The sequence below is a fragment of the Somniosus microcephalus genome, chromosome 7 (genome assembly GCF_052327205.1).
Source record: "Somniosus microcephalus isolate GS21.2 chromosome 7, FLI_Smic_1.0, whole genome shotgun sequence".
Lineage (NCBI taxonomy): Eukaryota > Metazoa > Chordata > Chondrichthyes > Squaliformes > Somniosidae > Somniosus > Somniosus microcephalus.
The window spans coordinates 54,899,796-54,920,281 of NC_140993.1; the positions used below are offsets into that span (position 1 = coordinate 54,899,796).

Here is a 20,486-nt window from a genome sequence, read left to right on the forward strand (position 1 = left end):
TCGAGCCTGCTCCACCATTCAATAAGATCATGGCTGATCTGATCCTAACCTCAAATCTTCTATCACTCTCCATCCACCCGAACCCATGTGATCTCCCAGGAGAGGCGAAAAACCAGATTAAAAAACCCAATGGCCAATTTGGGAGAAAAAAACCTGGGAAATTCCTCTCCGACCCATCTAGGCGATCGAAACTCGCCCAGGAGATCACTCTGTCCCTATATTTTCTACAGTACTTACCTTCTGTAAAGGCGATCTCCACCCCAGCCAGGAACAGGAATAAAACCATCTCCTGAAATCTAACACAGAATTAGAACACAGTAGGAGCAGAACCAGGCTACACGGCCCCTAGGCCCACTCCACTACCCACAGGGCCATGACCATTCCGAACCTAGACTCATGTCCAATTTCCTGCCCGCTCCCCGTAACCCTTAATTCCCTTTACTTCTAGGAAACTATCTATTTCTGTTTTAAATTTATTTAATGATGTAGCTTCCACAGCTTTCTGGGGCAGCAAATTCCACAAACCTACCACCCTCTGAGTGAAGAAGTTTCTCCTCATCTCAGTTTTGAAAGAGCAGCCCCTTATTCTAAGATTATGCCCCCTAGTTCTAGTTTCACCCATCATTGGGAACATCCTCACCGCATCCACCCGATCAAGCCCCTTCACAATCTTATATGTTTCAATAAGATCGCCTCTCATTCTTCTGAACTCCAATGAGTAGAGTCCCAATCTACTCAACCTCTCCTCATATGACCACCCCCTCATCCCCGGGATTAACCGAGTGAACCTTCTTTGTACTGACTCGAGAGCAAGTATGTCTTTTCTTAAGTATGGACACCAAAACTGTATGCAGTATTCCAGGTGCGGTCTCACCAGTACCTTGTACAACTGCAGCAATACCTCCCTGTTTTCATATTCCATCCCCCAAGCAATAAAAGCCAACATTCCATTGGCCTTCTTGATCACTTGCTGCACCTGCATACTAACTTTTTGAGTTTCGTGCACCAGGACCCCCAGATCCCTTTGTACTACAGTACTTTCCAGTTTCTTGCCATTAAGATAATAACTTGCTCTATGATTTTTCCTGCCAAAGTGCATAACCTCACACTTTCCAGTATTGTATTCCTGTATTCACTAGAGTTTAGAAGAATGAGAGGGGATTTCATTGAAACGTATAAAATTCTGACAGGGCTAGACAGACTGGATGCAGGGAGGATGTTTTCCCCTGGCTGGGGGGTCTAGAACGAGGGGTCAGAGTCTCAGGATACGAGGTAAGACATTTAGGACTGAGATGAGGAGAAATGTCTTCACTCAGAGAGGGTGGTGAACCTGTGGAATTCTCTACCACAGAAGGCTGTGGAGGCCAAGTCACTGAATATATTTAAGGAGATAGATAGATTTCTAGACACGAAAGGCATCAAGGGGTATGGGGAGAGAGCGGGAATATGGTATTGAGATAGAGGATCAGCCATGATCATGTTGAATGGTGGAGCAGGTTTGAAGGGCCAAATGACCTACTCCTGCTATTTTTCTATGTTTCTAAGAGCAGAGTTTACTTACCTTGCCCCTTTAAGGATTGCTGGTTAGGCCGCTATAGACCCTGAAAAACTAGTATTTTATCAATTTCACATCCGGTCCTAAAACAGGCATTAGGCCACTGATTAGTATATGCATAAACGCTAATGCCTGTTTCAGGCAGACTCCCGGGGTGCCTAAGTAACGCCTGATATGATTTTTCATTAACATCAAGGGTGAACTGGTAGTTTTTGCACATGTTTTACACTAGGAAAATGGGCACAATGCATACCAATTTCTTTCCCATTGTCTATTAATTAATAACAATATCCTTCCTCCCTTCTCTATCTCTCCTGAAAGATCCTGTTTGGCACATTACTTAGCTGTTCAATTTTAAGGAGATGGAGTATCTATTACAGTTCTCTTGCTCAGCTGTAGGTACTCCCGGCTCAATGCAAGATGTGCTGTTATCTTGGGACAATTTAGAAATTGTACTTCCGATTTCCGAGTCCAAATCGTTAATGTTAATTGTGAACAACAGTGGTCCCAGCACCGATTCCTGTGGAACACCACTTCATACCTTTTGCCAGTCTGAGTAGCTACCCTTAACCCTTAACCTGTGTTTTCTGTTTTGAAGCCAGCTTGCTATCCATTCTGCTACCTGTCCCCTGACTCCACATCCTTAGACCTTAGTCATGAGTCTGCTATGCAGTACTTTATTGAAGGCCTTTAGAAAATCCAAATATATTACATCATCTGCATTACCCTTGTCTACTCATTCTGTTACTTCTTCAAAGAATTCAATAACTTTGGTCAAGTTCGACCTTCCCTTTGAAATCCGTGCTGACTATTTATTATATTTTTGGCTTCCAGATGTTTTTCTATTACATCTTTGAGTAAAGCTTCCATTATCTTTCATACCACTGATGAGCTAAATGGTCTATAGTTCCTTGGACTTGTTCTATTTCCCTTTTTAAATATAGGAATAACATTAGCTGTGCTTTAGTCTTTTGGCCCTGTTCCATTTTCTAATGAATTGTTATATGTAATAGTACCTCTGCTATTCTCTTCCCTAACTTTTAAATATGCACAGATACAATCCTTCTGGACCAGAGATTTTATCCTCTCTAAGTTTGATTGGTTTATTAGTTATCTCTCCCCTTTCTATCTTAAATGTCTTTATATCTTTTTTGATTGCTCCTTCTAATGTCATGCCCACCTTGTTAGTCTCTCTGATAAATACTGAGGCAAAGTAAATATTCAACATTTCTGCCATTTCACTGTCATTACCTGTGAGTTCAGCTTGTGCATCCCTTAGTGGTCCTATCCAAAGTTCCCGTTAAGCTGTCTGGAGGTCCCGCGCAGGTCGCTCGCTGGCTTTTAAATTGGAAAAAACACGCATGAGCGACAACTTGAATGGGCCGTTAAAGGTGCCGCGCACCCAAAAACAATTAGTGGAAACACTGTTCCTATCCTTATCCTGAGTTTTCTTTTGTTATTTGCGTCTGTAGAATACTTTACTATTTTTAAGTTCCTTGATAATTTAATGGACACGACTGCTGCCAACAAAAAGTCGTTGCGCATGCGCAGTGGGTTTTTTTTGGTTGTTGCTGGACTTCCCACAGATTGATCGGAGAGGATGGGGTAAAGAGATCACTGCTGCCAAACTGAAGAAAATAAAAATGAAAAGTTTGATCGCTGCTGCCGAACTGAGCCGCATCAGGAGAAGAAAATAAAAATTAAAAGTTGAAATAACATTTTATGCGCTGCTGAACTGAGCCGAGAGAGAAAGGAGGGGAGGGGAGGGGGTGGGGAAAAGTGATCGCTGCTGCCGATCTGAGGCAAGAGAGAAAGTTAACATTTATGCGTCGCTGAAAATAAAAATTAAAAGCTTAATTGGTTAACATTTATGCACAGAATGCGTCCAGTTCGTTGGCAGCAGTCCAACTTAATCCCATACCCTATAGTAATTAGAGCTAAAGTTTGTAGGGAGGATGTATTTAAATCATCCATGTTAAAGTTTTGAATCATATTTAAAACCATACTGTATAGCAGTATTAAAAACCCCTGCACAACTCTGTTCACAATCCTGCCTTAAAGGCAAGAATTACATAAATTAAATTGTAATTACAGAAAGAGTGTATTAGCAAAAGTCTTTAGCTCTTACCTACTCAGAAAGCACAATATTCATGGTTAAAGCTGAGCCAGTAAACCCTTAAGGTGATAAATAGACTTGTCATTGACTAGGCTCAAAATATTGCTAAGAAACTCTGTTAATTTCTCAAAATTGCTAAAAGGCAGATGTACAACCACCACCTGCAACTCCACTTGCTGTAGCAGAGGCTCCTCTTCGAAATAAACAAAGTTTCTACCATCAGCATGGTATCCATTATTCTTAACACAAATCTAGTCTCAAATTCAACACTAGAAAAAAGCAGAGACCAAATGAGCAATTAATTACTCAATTAAAACTGAAAAGAAACCCGAGACGGAACCAGTTACGCTATGCGACTAAACCCTTTTTACTGTAGTGAATCAGGATTATGATGAGCTAAATCTGTGTTCCTTCTACCTTTTCTGTGGGGTGAGGGGAGGAAGAGAAGCAGCCATTATCATTCCCCACCTTGTGCTACCCTCCATAACTATCATCTGTCTTGTCGCTCTTTTTCACTCCGATTCCTTCCATCTCTCCGTCTCCTTCTTTGGCCCCTACCCCATTTACCACTGCATGGTAATGAGCTGAAAAAATAATGAGGAATTAAAATCGATACTGGCGAGAACGGTGCACATGTTTTATTTTTGTACTGATGACATCCAGTCAGCAGTACCTCAAGATTTTCTGCTCTGCCTGAAAATGAAAAGTATTCCAACTGGCTGAACACTAGTTCAAAGTGGGATGAGGACACATGTTCAAACGCAGATTGGGCGACTGCTTTGCGGAACACCTCCGTTCCGTCCGTAAGCGTGACCCCGAGCTTCTGGTTGCCTGTCACTTTAATTCTCCGCTCCACTCCCACTCTGATCTCTCTGTCCTCGGCCTCTTGCACTGCTCCAACGAAGCTCCAACGTAAGCTCGAGGAACAGCACCTCATCTTTCGATGAGGCACTTTACAGCCTTCTGGTCTCAACATAGAGTTCAACAATTTCAGACTATAACCTCGGCCCCTATATTTTATTGCTCTTTTTATTTTTTTCTCTTTTTTTCTCTCACATGGCAGCTGTTGATGATTCTGCCAGTGCCATTTACACCTCATCTAGAGTCATGTTTTGTTTCTTAACTTGTCCCGCTACCATCTCCTTTTACCTTGCACCATCATCCTCCTTTGCCTTTTAATCTCTCCTGCCTTCCACCCTATCGCAGACCTTCCCTTTTGTTCTTTCCTCCCCTCCTCCCTTTCCCTGCCCCACACTTGCTTAACAATCTGTTACTTCTCTAACTTTTTCCAGTTCTGACGAAGGGTCATCGACCTGAAACGTTAACTCGGTTTCTCTCCCCACGATGCTGCCCGACCTGCTGAGTATTTCCAGCATTTTCTGTTGTTATTTGAGAACACATGTTGATTGAATGCAATCTAGGTGATAGGATTACAAAAATCAGAGATGAATAGAGAGCTGGATTAACCCTAGTCTATATCATCATTTAAATATTTTTACAACTTGTAAATGATATAGAGATGCAACTTATGCATTGGATTTTCCAGTAATGGGTTGCCTTAATTATAAACATAAGACAGTTTCCTCACTAATGGAGCTAACTGTGTGTGTGTGTCTTCTAAGTATGACAATAAGGGAGGACAATGAGTGATAAAGGAATCTGACATTCCATCAAACTAGAATTGTTGAAGCTAGTAAGGGAGACTGGGTGACCATCAGCAGACAGGATAGGAGGCGACAGTATAAAGGGGATCATCTGTGGAGCTGGATTTGTCCAATAGGTATACCTGTTTAGGTACCAGTCATGTAGACAAAAATGAACTCGCAAAGGAAAGCTACCATGAGCAACTACAAGGGGAAAACAGTACTGTTAGTAAGAATAGGGGAGGAATTTAGTGTTTACACTGGGAAAGTATTGCAAATGATTTTCCCCATGTGTGGTAGTAATGCGATTTTAAATTTAAAAAAACACCATTAAAGGCTGGTTGTGAAATTTGTTCAGCATCGCTGCATATTAAAATTAAAGCATTATATTTTTACTACAAGCCATGTCAAGTTATTGCATTTCTAAGTAGCTGATATCTGGACATTTTCTGAATAAAATTGAAAAATCCTGAAAAATTAATTAAAATGGGTCTAACATGCCCTCAAGGTGACAAGAATGTGTCTTGTGTTTGTTGATGAGTACACACACCACCTCCTGGAAGTGGAAATGTGACGGCTCAAGAGCTGGCCTCATGGGCAACCACATCGACTTGCATTGATATTGCAGCTTTAACGTAGAAAACTGTCTCAAGGTGTATCAGAGAGGCAGAATCAGACAAAAATGGATGTCGAGCCAAAGAAGCAGATGTTAGGAAAGCCTTAAGAAGAGAGGGAGATGGAGGGGTGGAGGGCTTTAGAAAGAGAATTCCAGGGGTTGGGACCTAAACGGCTGAAGGCAAAACTGTCAGTAGTGGAACGAAGTGGGGTTCTACGAGAGGCCAGAGAGAGGAATGTACAGTTCCGGGGGATAGAGGGAGGCATGAACACAACAGTCACTCCTCTTATCCTTATTTACAGAGCTACATTCAAAAGTGTTACTTAATATTCTAAAGCATTGCAGCCAAGCCCCCTCAACTGAGTTGCAGTGAATGGTGAGACCTAACGGTACTTCCAGCAATGGTGATGAGTGTGAAAGGAATGGCTTGGACATTGTCGGGATGCTTTATGGTGTTGGTGTGGGGTGGTGCCAACCTGGCGCATCATGTGGAACAGGAACAGAGAGATAGAACCACAATTACACAGGAACAGAGGGAGCCACAGATATACACAGGAACAGAGAGAGAGAGAGAGAACCACAGATACACAGGGCCAGAGAGAGAAAGAGTGAGTGAGAGGACTACAATTACACAAGGACAGAGAGAGGGAGAGAACCAGAATTACACAGGGACAGAGAGAGGGAGAACACCACATTTACAGGGACACAGAGCGAAAGAACCACAGGTACACGGACAGTGAACGAGAGCCACAATTACACAGGGACAGAGAAAGAGAGAGAACCACAATTATACACTGGAATAAAAAGGGAGGGAGCCACATACACAAACGGATTGAGAGAGTAAGAGAATCACAGTTACACACAGGGACAAAGAGCAAGACCACAGGAACAGAGTCACAGTGGAAGGTGACCACAGATTCACAGAGATAGAGCCATAGATGCACGCACATAGAGCGAGAGAGAAACAACCATTAATGTAGTGGCACAAAGAACTATAGATCCACACACAGAGAAAAAGAGGGAAATCACAAAAGGGAGAGAGAGAACCATAGATATGTATAAGAGCTTAGGGATCTAGGAGCAGAGAGTTAGCTATCGATATCATAGAATTATAGAATGATACAGCACAGAAGGAGGCCATTTGGTCCATCATGCCTATGCCGGCTCCTTGAAAGAGCTGTCCAATTAGTCCCATTCCCCTGCCCTTTCCCCATAGCCCTGCAAAATTTTCCCCTTCAAGTATTTATCCAATTCCCTTTTGAAAGTACAAATGAACAGAGAGTGGGAACTGCAGATTCACACAGGACAGGAAGAGGAAAGAGCTACATACGCTCAGAAAAAGCATAAGAGAACAAGATCACAAATATTCACTTGAGAACAGTGAGGGAATGATTAATACACATAAGAGAGAGAGCCACATATGGATGCTGACCCCATGCCTGCAGGTGATGTCATGAATTGGGAGCATCTAGATGAGAAACAAAAGGAATCCTTAGGGAACTTTGAAGGTGACTAGACTAGGCTGGGAGGAGAAGCTCTTGCTGACTCTGTTAGGACGGGTAGGAGTAGAAGCACGTAAAAGCAGTCCCACAGAGCTGGCCCACATGGGAGACAATGGAGGAGGATGGCGTGATGGTCTGTGTTGAATGTTAGAGAAGATGAGCAGAACAAGATGATGTTGAATTTGTACAAAGACATGGATTAGGCCACAGTTGGAGCATTGCAAGCAGTCTGGGTACCCTAATATAGGAAAGACATTAGCACCTTTAAAAGGGTACAATGAAGATTTACTAAAATGGTACGAAGAATGAGAATTATATATATATGAATGAAGGCTCAAAAAATGTCTTTTTTTACTCAAATTGTGATGGTTAAGGAGGATCTAATAGAGGTTTCAAGATTATAAAAAGTTTTGAGAGGGTAAATAGTGAAAGATTATTTCAGTTGGTTGGTGAATTATTATCAGAATATGGAATGCTTTACCACAATTGGCTATTGAGGTAGAGGATATGACCTCATTTAAAAAGGAATTCGAGAGAATTTAAAAAAAAGTTGGTGAGGACAGGGAACTGGCTGAGGTCCAGTTGAAGTGATGGCAATGGCACAGGTGCCTGAGTGACCTCTTATTCTGTAAATTTGTGACTTTGTGGTGAAGAGATAGTATGTTGCAGTCACAGAGAATATTGTTGACTTTGAGAAGTGTTTGTGCTGTGAGTTGGGTGTTTGTACCCAGGTTGGAAACTGGTTGGAAGGGGTTTGAATTGTGAGTTGTGGGAAAGATGGACATACAGCTAGAGACAAGAAGTTGAAGTAGAGGGCAGGAAGGAGCCAGTGGAGGTATAGATATTAAATTGGCTCAGTGACAGGAAGCAAAGGGTAGTGGTGGATGGATGTTTTTTAGACTGGGAGGTGGCTTGCAGTGCTGTTCCCCAAAGGTCAGTTTTGGGTCCATTACTTTCTGCAAATGTTATAAACGACCTAGATTCGGGTGTAGGGAGCAGCATTATAAAGTTTGCAGATATGAAACTTGGCAAAGTTTGGATAGTTATAGACTTCAGGATGGTGAAATGGGCAGAAACATGGCAGATGGAGTTCAATATAGAGAAGTGTGAAGTGATGCACTTTGGGAGGACTAATATGGAAAGACAGTATACTGTAAATGGCACGATTTTGAAGTGTAGATGAACAGAGAGATCTTGGTGTCTATATACACAAATCCTTAAAGATGGCAGGGCAAGTTGTTAAGCTGGTTAAAAAAGCATATGGGTTATTTAGGTTTATAAATAGAAGAATAGAATATAAAAGCAAAAAGATCATGCTAGAACCTTATAAATCACTGGTTAGGCCTCTGCTGGGGTATTGTGGACAATTCTGCAAAGATGTAAAGGCCTTAGAAAGGGTACAGAGGAGGTTTCCTAGGATGTTACCAGGGATGTGGGACTTCAGTTATGAGGAGAGTTTGGAAAAGTTAGGACTGTTCTCCTTGGAACAGAGATGGGTAAGAGGCGACCTAATGGAGGCTTTCAAGATGATGAGAGGTTTTGTTAAGAGTAGATACATAAAAACTATTCCCTCTGGCAAGTGGGTCAATAACCAGAGGTCATAGATTCAAAATCATTGGCAAAAGATCCAGAGGGGAAATTAGAATTTTTTCACTGAGTTGTCTGGATCTGGAATGCTCTACCTAAAAAGGTGGCAAAAGCTGATTCCATAAAGAGGAACAAGTTACCAATGAACTTTTGAAGAAGTCTTGATGATTGTAGTTTTGAAATGGAGAAGGATAGTGCCTAAACAAAGGGAGCTATTAAATAGGTGAGTATTGGGAACGGTACTTGACTAGTCAGGTTTTGGGTGTGGAGGGGGTGTTGTGAAAGAGAGGAGTTTGGAGTGGCTAGGCAAGAGATGGGTGAGAAACTCAGGTTTGCAGGAGACTTGGGCTAGGGTGAGTGAGGAGCTGGGGTCGTCCGGGCCTATGGTGGGGAGAGAAGTGGGAAGTGGCAGCTGAGGCAACGATGTCTATCTGCAAATTATGAAACTTGAAGCTCGTTGATGGCTAATCACCACTTCTTGATTTACTTTGTCTTAAGAACATCGCAAAATCCAGAGTGAGGAAATACAATTTGGTCCATTCAGAATCCCTCCCACACCAGACGCTGGAATTTGCTAGATTTTACCGTATCATCTTTGGGTGGTATTCCACAAACCTGGAGCGGTAAATGGGGCGGGAATCTGTAGGACTGGGTCACTGCCCATTTTTTCATCTGCCCAATTTTCTGTGTCATTTCCAGCTATAACTAGAAGTGCATGTCCTAAAATTGGTGGTGTATTTAAATAGGACAGAAGCGACATCACATGTTCCAATTTCTGACATTATTGCCTCATTAATATAGAGCATCTGTCACTTCCATAAAAAACAAACATCCAGTGTTGGTAGGCGATAATATATTTACAGAGCACCTTTCATGTCATTTGAATATCCCAAATTGCTTCACAGCCAATGGATTACATTTGAAGTGTTGTTTTCTGTGAGGCCGTTGTGGCAGTTAATTTACGCACAGCAACGTCCTACAAACAGCAATGAGATAATGACCAGTTAATCTGTTTTGTTATTGGTTGAGAGATAAGTGTTAGCCAGGACAGAGCTCCCCAGCTTATCTTTGAATAGTGCCATGGGATCTTTTTTATCCACCTGAACAGGCAAGATAGTTTAACGTCTCACCCAAAAGATGCCACCTACCACATTGCAGCACTCTGTCAGCAGTGCATTGAAGTGTCAGCCTAGATTACTTGCTTAAGTCCTGCAGTGGGACTTGAACCACGACCTTTTGAGGAAGGCGTGCTGCTACTGAGCTAAACTGGCGCTTCAGTCGATTTAAAGGGCTCGGCACCTACTATAAAAGAATTCATGGAAATCTTGTTCCTCAGCCAATTTTGATCGATCTTTTTTGTATTTATACTTCTGACAACTGCTTAACCTTTGTGCCTTCTGCTGTTGTGCCCCTATTTCAGTCTCTGCCTCATTCCAAGAGACCAGAATAGGGTTTCCATTGAGAATGTTTATTTAAGAGTCATAGATTGCATAATTGGTTAATCCCATTACCGATGTCACTGGGAAAGGATTCCACTCTTTTAATGTCCTGCTCATTTATAACGGAAAAGTATTGACACCAATGTGTCAGCCAGTGATTTACAGCAAGATCTGTTTACTCAACAAACAGTCTATTTAAAAAGAAACAGAACTCATGTCCAAAAATGCAGCAAAGTCTTCCAATAAGCAGGATTATTTCTCCAGCAAAATCTAGTGAGTGGCAGATAGTTGCATAATACAAATTTTGTGTGCAAAATCCATCCCAGTCACTTACAGCACGGCAGTCTCCAGGCGTGATCGACAGTGGAATTGCCCAATCCTCTCCATCTAGGCAGGAATAGTGGTGTCACTATATGCAGCCTAAAGTTGGAGGTCTTGCTGCAGGAGGTGCAACAAAGGAGGGTGGCCCTATTTTGTTGCTGATGGGGAATCTCCAGTAAAAGCACAGGGACGAACTGAGTGAAGGAGGTTGCCGATTGAGTTGATGCAGTCACCGGGCTCCCACATACATCATTACAAATGAAGAAGTAATGTGCCACCATCAGGGGGAAGGTGAAGTTAACATTACTCCTCCATTTTCCCCTCATTTTTTGTGGGCCCTATCAAGCATGGCACAAGCCTAAGTTGAGATCTTTCTTCTCCAGAACGTACATTTCAAGCATTGTGCACAGCCTTTGCAGTTGATGACTGTTAACACGTAAGGCCCCATCAGCAACGTCTGCCTGCTGTTGGAAATTTACCCTTCCCTGCCTAGGCTCACTCGGGAAGAATAGCCACTTGAGTGAAGTATCTGAGTGCTGCTGCTACCCATTGTCTAGAAAGAGCCAACACCTTTTGGAGAAGGGGGAAGAAAGTTGGGGGAGACGGGGGGTGGGAAGATAGAAGAAATACAGCATTCTGTGGTGAGGTATTTCTGAGGTAGCAGACTGAGTAGGCAAATTGCAGTGATCCTTTCCTTTTTGATTGCTTTCTCACCTTCAGGCTGAGGATGAAACAGCAGGCAATCACACGGTGATGATCCAGCAGGCCTTGGAGCAGGCCTCCGTGGAGCTCGGAGAGGGGCATCATCTGGTCGAGCAAGTCGTAGTCTCCTCTGACGATGTGGAAGGGATTGAGACAGTGACCGTTTACACTCAGGGCGAAGAGACATCTGAATTCATCGTTTATGTGCAAGAGGCTGTGCAAGCGGAGGAGCAGACAACAGAGCAGCAAGTTGAGGAACTGTAACTGCTCCCACAATTTTTAACCAGGACTTCAGCTGGTTGGAACTAGAAGGCGCTAAGGCCCCTGTTTTTGGTTTGCATAAAGTAATGGCAATAGCAGTGCAATCAATGAACTCTTACTGGCAGAAAGTAACCAAACAGGAATTTACCAGAAAAAGGAATAGTTGGGGACAGGTATCCTTTTGTTACTTCACTTTTCGAATCTGTAATTACCTTTTTGCCAACCCACACACTCCCTTCCTGCCCCGTTCCCCCGCGTTAGCTTCCTAGATCCATGCTTCTCTTCGAAGTGACCAGGAGCAACAAGATGGCTCAATCAAGGGACAATGCCATGGATACCAGCCAAGGTAGGCCCACCCCAGGAAAATCCACTTAGGCAGTCGAGGTCTTCACATTTTTCATGTGAGGACAGTTTGAGGGGGAGAAGAGAAAACTCAGAATGGAGAAACTCAGGAAGCCCAAAGCCACGGACACCTGACAGTTGAGTTTGATTTCTGTTCCTGATTTTTTTAACAACCGTTTCAACCTGGCATCTTTGTGAAGTACAAGTCTATCTGAACTCCAGGTTAAAAAAAATATATTTGTATGGAGGGTGAGAACATTTTTAATTTATTTGATGTTGGTAGTGACTCAGAGTTATTTTGAAATCTTCATATATCCTGAAAACCAGTCAAACTAGGATCGTCAGCAGATCACGTGGGAGAGAGTTAAATTGGTATACATTCTGTGCCGTAGGCCATCAATGAAGTAGCAACGTGACAGACACATTGACTAAAGAATCAAAGCAACACTTTTTATTGTAATAACTTCTATTTATGAATTTTATGGAGAAGGTCGTCGTCGTACGTGTCTTCACACTGTTCCCTTTGGGGAACTGTATGAAGTGGTGGAAGGATTTCTGGCCGCGTTAACGCTCCTTCCGTGACCGTAACCATCTTCGTACCAGCCATTAGGGTGGTTAGTCCTATGGCGGGAGGGTTTTACGGGCTCCCACAACCCATACGAGGGGGGGGGCCACCCACACCCACGGACGCAAGCATCCCGCTGGATGTCAACCCAGAATTTAGAACCGGAGCTCCGACTCCACTTGCCGGGACTGTCTGGAGCGGGGTTCAAAACCCTACACCTGGCCCAGCGGCGGGGATGCTACCGCTACGCCAAAGGCCCACTCCATGGAGAAGGTAACAGTACAAATGCAGAAACGTATAACAATGCATGGATAAAAAGTGAAAACTTGCAAATGCTGGAATTCTGAAATAAAAACAGAAAATGCTTGAAACACAGAGCAGATCTGTCAGTATGTGTAAAGTGTAAGCTTTTTATTTCGACTGCCATTAAATTGACAGCAAGACCAATTCTTTTGAAACAATTTGGAATAAGATTATTAAACACACACACTCATGCACATCAGAACAATAGCCTACTGGTATTTATGAACTCTACTCGATTACAACACGTAAGGTAATGGGTTAGATTTACAGAGACTTGTACTTCCCTGAGTCAAGCAATGCACGCAGCCTTTTTCCTTGCTTCTTGATCTGATCTGTAGAGGGAGGGCTTCTTGCTTTTCCGCGTGGCCGTCGAGAGCGAGAGAGAGCCTTTGGATTCCTTGTTTTATATTTTTTAAGTCCGTTGTCTCTAGTTAAATTGCTAAGACCCCAGGATTGGATCTCAGTTTCATGGCAGTTCTTGATTGGTTTTCCTTTGAACATGTGTCTGTCTGCAGTGGCTGGTGCCATTTCTTGTTTGTTAATTGTTTGTTACATAGAAACATAGAAGGTAGGAGCAGGATTGGCCATTCGGCCCTTCGAGCCTGCTCCGCCATTCAATGAGATCATGGCTGATCATCCAAATTCAGTACCCTGTCCCTGCCTTTCCCCATATCCCGTGATCCCTTTAGCCTTAAGAAATATATCCAACTCCTTCTTGAATATATTTAATGACCTGGCCTCCACCGCCCTCTGTGGTAGAGAGTTCCACAGGTTCACCACTCTGAGTGAAGAATTTCCTCCTCATTTCAGTCCTAAATGGCTTACCCCTTATCCTTAGACTATGACCCCTGGTTCTGGACTCCCCGGCCATCGGAAACATCCTTCCTGCATCTAGTCTGTCCAGGCCTGACAGAATTTTATAGGTTTCGATGAGATCCCCTCTCAATCTTCTAAACTCCAGTGAGTATAAGCCCAATTGACACAATCTCTCCTCATACGTCATTCCTGCCATCCCAGGTATCAGCCTGGTGAATCTTCGCTGCACTCCTTCCATGGCAAGAACGTCCTTCCTCAGATAAGGCGACCAAAACTGCACACAATACTCAAGGTGCGGTCTCACCAAGGCCCTGTACAACTGTAGCAAGACATCCTTGTTCCTGTACTCGAACCCTCTTGCTACGAAGGCCAACATACCATTTGCCTTCTTAACCGCCTGCTGCACCTGCATGCTTACCTTCAGCAACTGGTGCACAAGAACACCCAGGTATCTTTGCACTTCCCCTTCTCCCACTCTATTGCCATTCAAATAATAATCTGCCTTCCTGTTTTTGCCACCAAAGTGGATAACCTCACATTTATCCACATTATAGTGCATTTGCCATGTTTCTGCCCAATCACCCAACCTGTCCAAACCGTACTGGAGTTTCACGACATCCTCCTCACAGCATACCCTCCCACCCAGCTTTGTGTCATCTGCAAATTTGGAGATATTACACACGCCCACCCAGCTTTGTGTCGTCTGCAGACTTGGAGATATTGGAGGGCAGCACGGTGGCATAGTGGTTAGCACTGTTGCCTCACAGCGCCAGGAACCCGGGTTCGAATCCAGCCTCGGGTGACTGTGTGGAGTTTGCACATTCTCCCCGTGTTTGCGTGGGTTTCCTCCGGGTGCTCCGGTTTCCTCCCACAGTCCAAAGATGTGCGGGTTAGGTTGATTGGCTATGATAAAATTGACCCTTAGTGTTAGGGGGATTAAATACGTGGGGTTACGGGGATAGGGTGGGGTAGGGGTTACGGGGATCGGGTGGGATATGTGTCGGTGCAGGCTCGATGGGCCGAAATGGCCTCTATCTGCACTGTGAGGTTTCTGTGACTGAAATATTCTGCTCTTAATCTAGTTCCCTTAGAGTCATAGAGTCATAGAGTTTTACAGCAGAGAAAGAGGCCCTTCGGCCCATCGTGTCTGCGCCGCCCATCCATCCCTGTCCAGTCTAATCCCATTTTCCAGCATTTGGTCCATAGCCTTGTATGCAATGGCATTTTAAGTGCTCATCCAAATGCTTCTTGAATGTTGTGAGGGTTCCTGCCTCTACCACCCTTTCAGGCATTGAGTTCCACATTCCAACCACCCTCTGGGTGAAAAAGTTCCTCCTCAAATCCCCTCTAAATCTCCTGCCCCTTACCCTGAATCTATGCCCCCTTATTGACTCCCCTACTAAGGGGAAAAGTTCCTCTTTGTCTACCCTATCTATGCCCCTCATCATTTTGTACACCTCAATCAGGTCCCCCCTCAGCCTTCTTTGCTCCAAGGAAAACAACCCCAGCCTGTCCAGCCTCTCTTCATAGCTGAGGCGCTCCATCCCAGGTAACATCCTGGTGAATCTTCTCTGCACCCTCTCCAAAGCAATCACATCCTTCCTATAGTGAGGCGACCAGAACTGCACACAGTACTCCAGCTGTGGCCTCACCAGCGTTTTGTACAGCTCCATCATAACCTCCCTGCTCTTATATTCTATGCCTCGGCTAATGAAGGCAAGTATCCCATATGCCTTTTTAACCACCTTATCTACCTGTTCCGCTGCCTTCAGGGATCTATGTACATGTACACCAAGGTCCCTCTGACCCTCTGTACTTCCTAGGGTCCTACCACTCATTGTGTATTCCCTTGCCTTATTTGTCCGTCCAAAATGCATCACCTCGCACTTTTCAGGGTTAAATTCCATTTGCCACTTTTCCGCCCATCTGACCAACCCGTTTATATCGTCCTGTAGCCTGAGGCTTTCCTCCTCACAATTTACCACCCCACCAATTTTCGTGTCATCTGCGAACTTACTGATCATACCTTTTACATTCTCATCCAAATCATTTATGTAGATCACAAACAACAAGGGACCCAGCACCGATCCCTGAGGTACCCCACTGGACACAGGCTTCCAGTCACAAAAGCAACCTTCGACCATCACCCTCTGCCTCCTGCCACTCAGCCAGTTTATGATCCAACGCGCCAAGGCACCCTGGATCCCATGGGCTCTTACCTTCTTGACCAGTCTCCTATGCGGAACTTTGTCAAAAGCTTTACTGAAGTCCATGTAAACCACATCCACAGCATTTCCCTCATCCACCCCCCTAGTCACCCCCTCGAAAAATTCAATCAGATTTGTCAGACATGATTTACCCTTGACAAAGCCATGCTGACTATCCCCGATTAATCCTTGCCTCTCCAAGTGGAGACTAATTTTGTCCCTCAGAATTTTTTCCAATAATTTCCCTACCACAGATGTTAGGCTCACTGGCCTGTAATTCCCTGGTTTATCCCTGCTACCCTTCTTGAATAATGGTACTACGTTAGCTGTTCTCCAGTCCTCTGGTACATCCCCTGTGGCCAGAGAGGTTCTGAAAATTTGTGTCAGAGCCCCTGCAATCTCCTCCTTTGCCTCCCACAGCAGCCTGGGATACATCTCGTCTGGGCCTGGGGATTTATCCACTTTTTGGCCTGCTAAAACCGCTAGCACCTCCTCCCTCTCGATGCTAATATGTTCAAGTATGTCACAGCCCCCTTGCCCGATTTCTATGTCTGCATCGTCTTTCTCCATAGTGAACACTGATGCAAAAAATTGTCTAGATCATTAATATATATTGTGAGCAGCTGGGGTCCTAGGACCGATCCTTGCGGTACCCCATTAGTCACTGCCTGCCACTCGGAAAACGACCCGTTTTTTCCAACTCTTTGCTTTCTGTCCGCCAACCAGGCTTACCGGTCTATAATTCCCCGCTTTTTCCCTACCACCTTTTTTGAATAGTGGGGTAACATTAGCTACCCTCCAATCCATGGGTACTGTTCAGAGTCTATTGAGTTCTGGAAGATGACCAGCAATGCATCTACTATTTCTAGGGCCACTTCCTTAAGTACCCTAGGATGTAGATTATCAGGCCCTGGGGATTTATCGGCCTTCAGTCCCATCAATTTTCCTAACACCATTTCCCTACAAATACTGATTTCTTTCAGTTCCACCCTTTCATCAGACCCTATATTCCCCGGCATCTCTGGGAGGTTATTTGTGTCCTCCTTTGTGAAGACAGAACCAAAATATGTATTTAATTGGTCTGCCATTTCTTTGTTCCCCATTATAAATTCCCCTGATTCTGACTGCAAGGGACCTACGCTTGACTTCACCAATCTTTTTCTCTTTACATATCTATAAAAGCTTTTAGTCAGTTTTTATGTTCCCAGCAAGCTTACTCTCATATTCTATTTTCCCCTTCTTAATTAATCCCTTTGTCCTCCTTTGTTGAATCCTAAACTGCTCCCAATCCTCAAGATTATTGCTTTTTCTGGCCAATTTATATGTCCTCTCCTTGGATCTTATGTTATCCCTAATTTCCCTTGTTAGCCATGGTTGAGTCACCTTTTTTGTTTTATTTTTATGCCAAACTGGGATGAACAAATTCTGTAGTTCATCCATTCGGTCTTTGAATGTTTGCCATTGCCTATCCACTGTCAACCCTTTGAGTGCCATTCCCCAATCAATCCTACCCAACTCGCTCCTCAGACCATCGTAGTTTCCTTTATTTAGATTGAGGACCATAGTCTCTGAGTCAACAACTTCATTCTCCATCTTAATGAAGAATTCGATCATATTATGATCTCTCTGACCCAAGGGGTCTCGTACAACAAGATTGCTAATTAATCCCTTCTCGTTACATAATACCCAGTCCAAGATGGCCTGATCTCTGGTTGGTTCCTCGAGATATTGGTCCAGGAAACCATCCCATAAACACTCCAGGAATTCCTCCTCCACAGTATTGTTACTAATTTGGTTAGCCCAATCTATATGCATAGTGGTTAGCACTGTTGCCTCACAGCGCCAGGGACCCGGGTTCGAATCCGGCCTCGGGTGACTGTGTGGAGTTTGCACATTCTCCCCGTGTTTGCGTGGGTTTTCTCCGGGTGCTCCGGTTTCCTCCCACAGTCCAAAGATGTGCGGGTTAGGTTGATTGGCTATGATAAATTGACCCTTAGTGTTAGGGGGATTAAATACGTGGGGTTACGGGGATAGGGTGGGATATGTGTTGGTGTAGGGGTTACGGGGATCGGGTGGGATATGTGTCGGTGCAGGCTCGATGGGCCGAAATGGCCTCTATCTGCACTGTGGGGTTTCTGTGATTCTGTGATATGTAGATTAAAGTCACCCATGATGACTGCTGTGCCTTTATTGCACGCTTTTTTAATTTCCCTTTTAATGCCATCCCCAACCTCCGCCTTACTGTTTGGAGGTCTATATTGTTAACACCTTTTAGTGGCTCTTGAGTTTCGATGGTGAATTTCAATGGTGTCTCTGGGGGGGGGGGTTATCCTGTTATGCAGGTTTCCTTTGTTAAGTTTCGCGCAGTTGCCTTACCCAGGGGAGATCCATACACATCAAATTTATCTTTGTTACATACATCTTCTATTAATAGTCTTGAGTCCATCACACATACAAAACATATAGGCCTAGAATGATGGCGGCGGCTCAAAAAGACAAATCCACCCTCCCCCTTTACGAGCTCACCGGAGCCAGAGTGTCTGCCGTCAATCAGCAGCTCGCCGCACCTGCCCTGCGCCCAACCTCCGGTTTAGCGCGCCGGCTTAGCGCCTAAAGAGAGGCGTGCAGCGCCAGTTTTAGCGCTCGAGCAAACTCTTAGGGCGAAGCTAATGAATATCGGAGAAGTAGGCCATAAAGTTTTAACAATTCAGATGTAGACCCTGAGCCAGATGTAGAAAGTGGGAGATGAGCATGTTCTTTTATAGGACTGAACAAAATAAAGGTGGGGTGTGGGAGAATAAGAATATAGGAACAGGAGTAGACCATTCAGCCCCTCGAGCTCAATGAGATCATGGCTAATCTGTGACCTAACTCTATATACCTGCCTTTGGCCGCTTTTTCCTTAATACCTTTGGTTAACAGAAAGCTATTAATCTTTGATCTAAAATTAACAATTGATCTAGCATCAATTGCCGTTTGCAGAAGAAAATTCCAAACTTCTAACACCCTTCATGTGTAGAAGTGTTTCCTAATTTCACTCCTGAGAGGTCTGGCTCTAATTTTTAGACTATGCCCCCTAGTCCGAGACTCCCCAACCAGTGGAAATAGTTTCTCTCTCTCTACCCTATCTGTTCCCCTTAATATCTTGAAAACTTTGATCAGATAAACCCTTAACCTTCTAAATTCTAGGGAATACAACCCTAATTTGTGTAATCTCGCCTCGTAACTTAACCCTTGAAGTCCAGGTATCATTCTGGTAAACCTACGCTGCACCGCCTCCAAGGCCAATATATCCTTCCTAAGGTGTGGTGCCCAGAACTGTTCACAGTATTCCAGGTGTGGTCTAACCAGGGTTTTGTATAGCTGCAGCATAACTTCTACCCCCTGTATTCTAGTCCTCTAGATATAAAGGCCGGCATCTCATTAGCCTTTTTGATTATTTTCTGTACCTGTTCGTGACATTTTAATGTTCTATGTACCTGGACCCCCAAGTCCCTTTGGACCTCCACTGTTTTTAGCCTTTCACCATTTGGAAAGTACCCTGTTCTATCCTTTTTAGGTCCAAAGTGGATGACCTCACATTTGCCTACATTGAAATCCATTTGCCATAGTTTTGCCCATTCACTTAATGGGCCAGTAATTCCGGTCCCAACGCGTGAGTACGGACGGTGTACTCACGCGTGGGCCCGTTGGAAGTGCCGGATTTCAGCATGCACAGCGCATGCGCGGGAAACCGGCATTTCCTCTCCATCGAACCAAGGGGTTAAGAGGTCCAATGCGTGCGCGCAGGACTCTGCGTGCACGCGTTGAACTTCCTTCTTTTTGACAGGTTTGCGCGTGTGTAAGGGCCTGAATTTTTTAGAAATGAAATAAGGAGGTGTAAGGAGTGGATTCTTGAAGGTAAGTGGTTTATTATTTAAAATTATTACATTTTTTCCACAGATTCATTGTTTATAAGGACTTTACAGTAAGGTAAGTTTATTTTTAGACCCGATTTTGTGTAAAATTATTTTTTTCAAAAATTTTATTAATTGTTTTAAATAGTTTTTAAAAGTTATTTATAGTTTATTTAATTATTGGGATGTTTTTTAAAATTTTAATTAAAGTTAAACTAGTCTTTTGGGCGCCCGTACTTTTCATGAGTTTGACAGTCTTTACTATCAAACTCATGAATGAGATTCCCCTCCCCTGATTGGCTGCAGAGTGCTCACCTGATCCCAGCCGGCACATCGCACTAACTACGCCGCTGGATCAGGTAAGCACATCGCGCCGACAGCTGAACCGGGCCTGTGACAGGAAATGCAAGCAGGCCCGGGCTTCAGATGTCAGCGCGCAGGGTGAGTGCACATCGGGGGCTTGCACACGCGGCAAGCTCCCGATCCTAATTTCAGGCCCAATCTGTCGATATCCCTTTGTAATTTTATACTTTCATTTACACTGCCTACAATTCCACCTACCTTTGGGTCATTTAGATATATGACTTTCTATGCCATCATCTAAGTCGTTAATAA

General features: G+C 44.0%; 1 protein-coding gene across 2 annotated transcripts in view; it reads left to right on the forward strand.

The window, feature by feature from the left end:
- zfat (zinc finger and AT hook domain containing) overlaps positions 1-13,110 on the forward strand; it is a 209,263-nt gene extending 196,153 nt beyond the window's left edge. For both annotated transcript variants that reach the window (XM_085992470.1, XM_085992468.1), the window contains exon 16: positions 11,500-13,110. In XM_085992470.1, coding sequence (XP_085848596.1) covers positions 11,500-11,745 — 246 coding nt within the window. In that variant the 3' untranslated portion in view covers positions 11,746-13,110. The remainder of the gene's footprint in view (positions 1-11,499) is intronic.
- Positions 13,111-20,486: the final 7,376 nt, after the last annotated feature.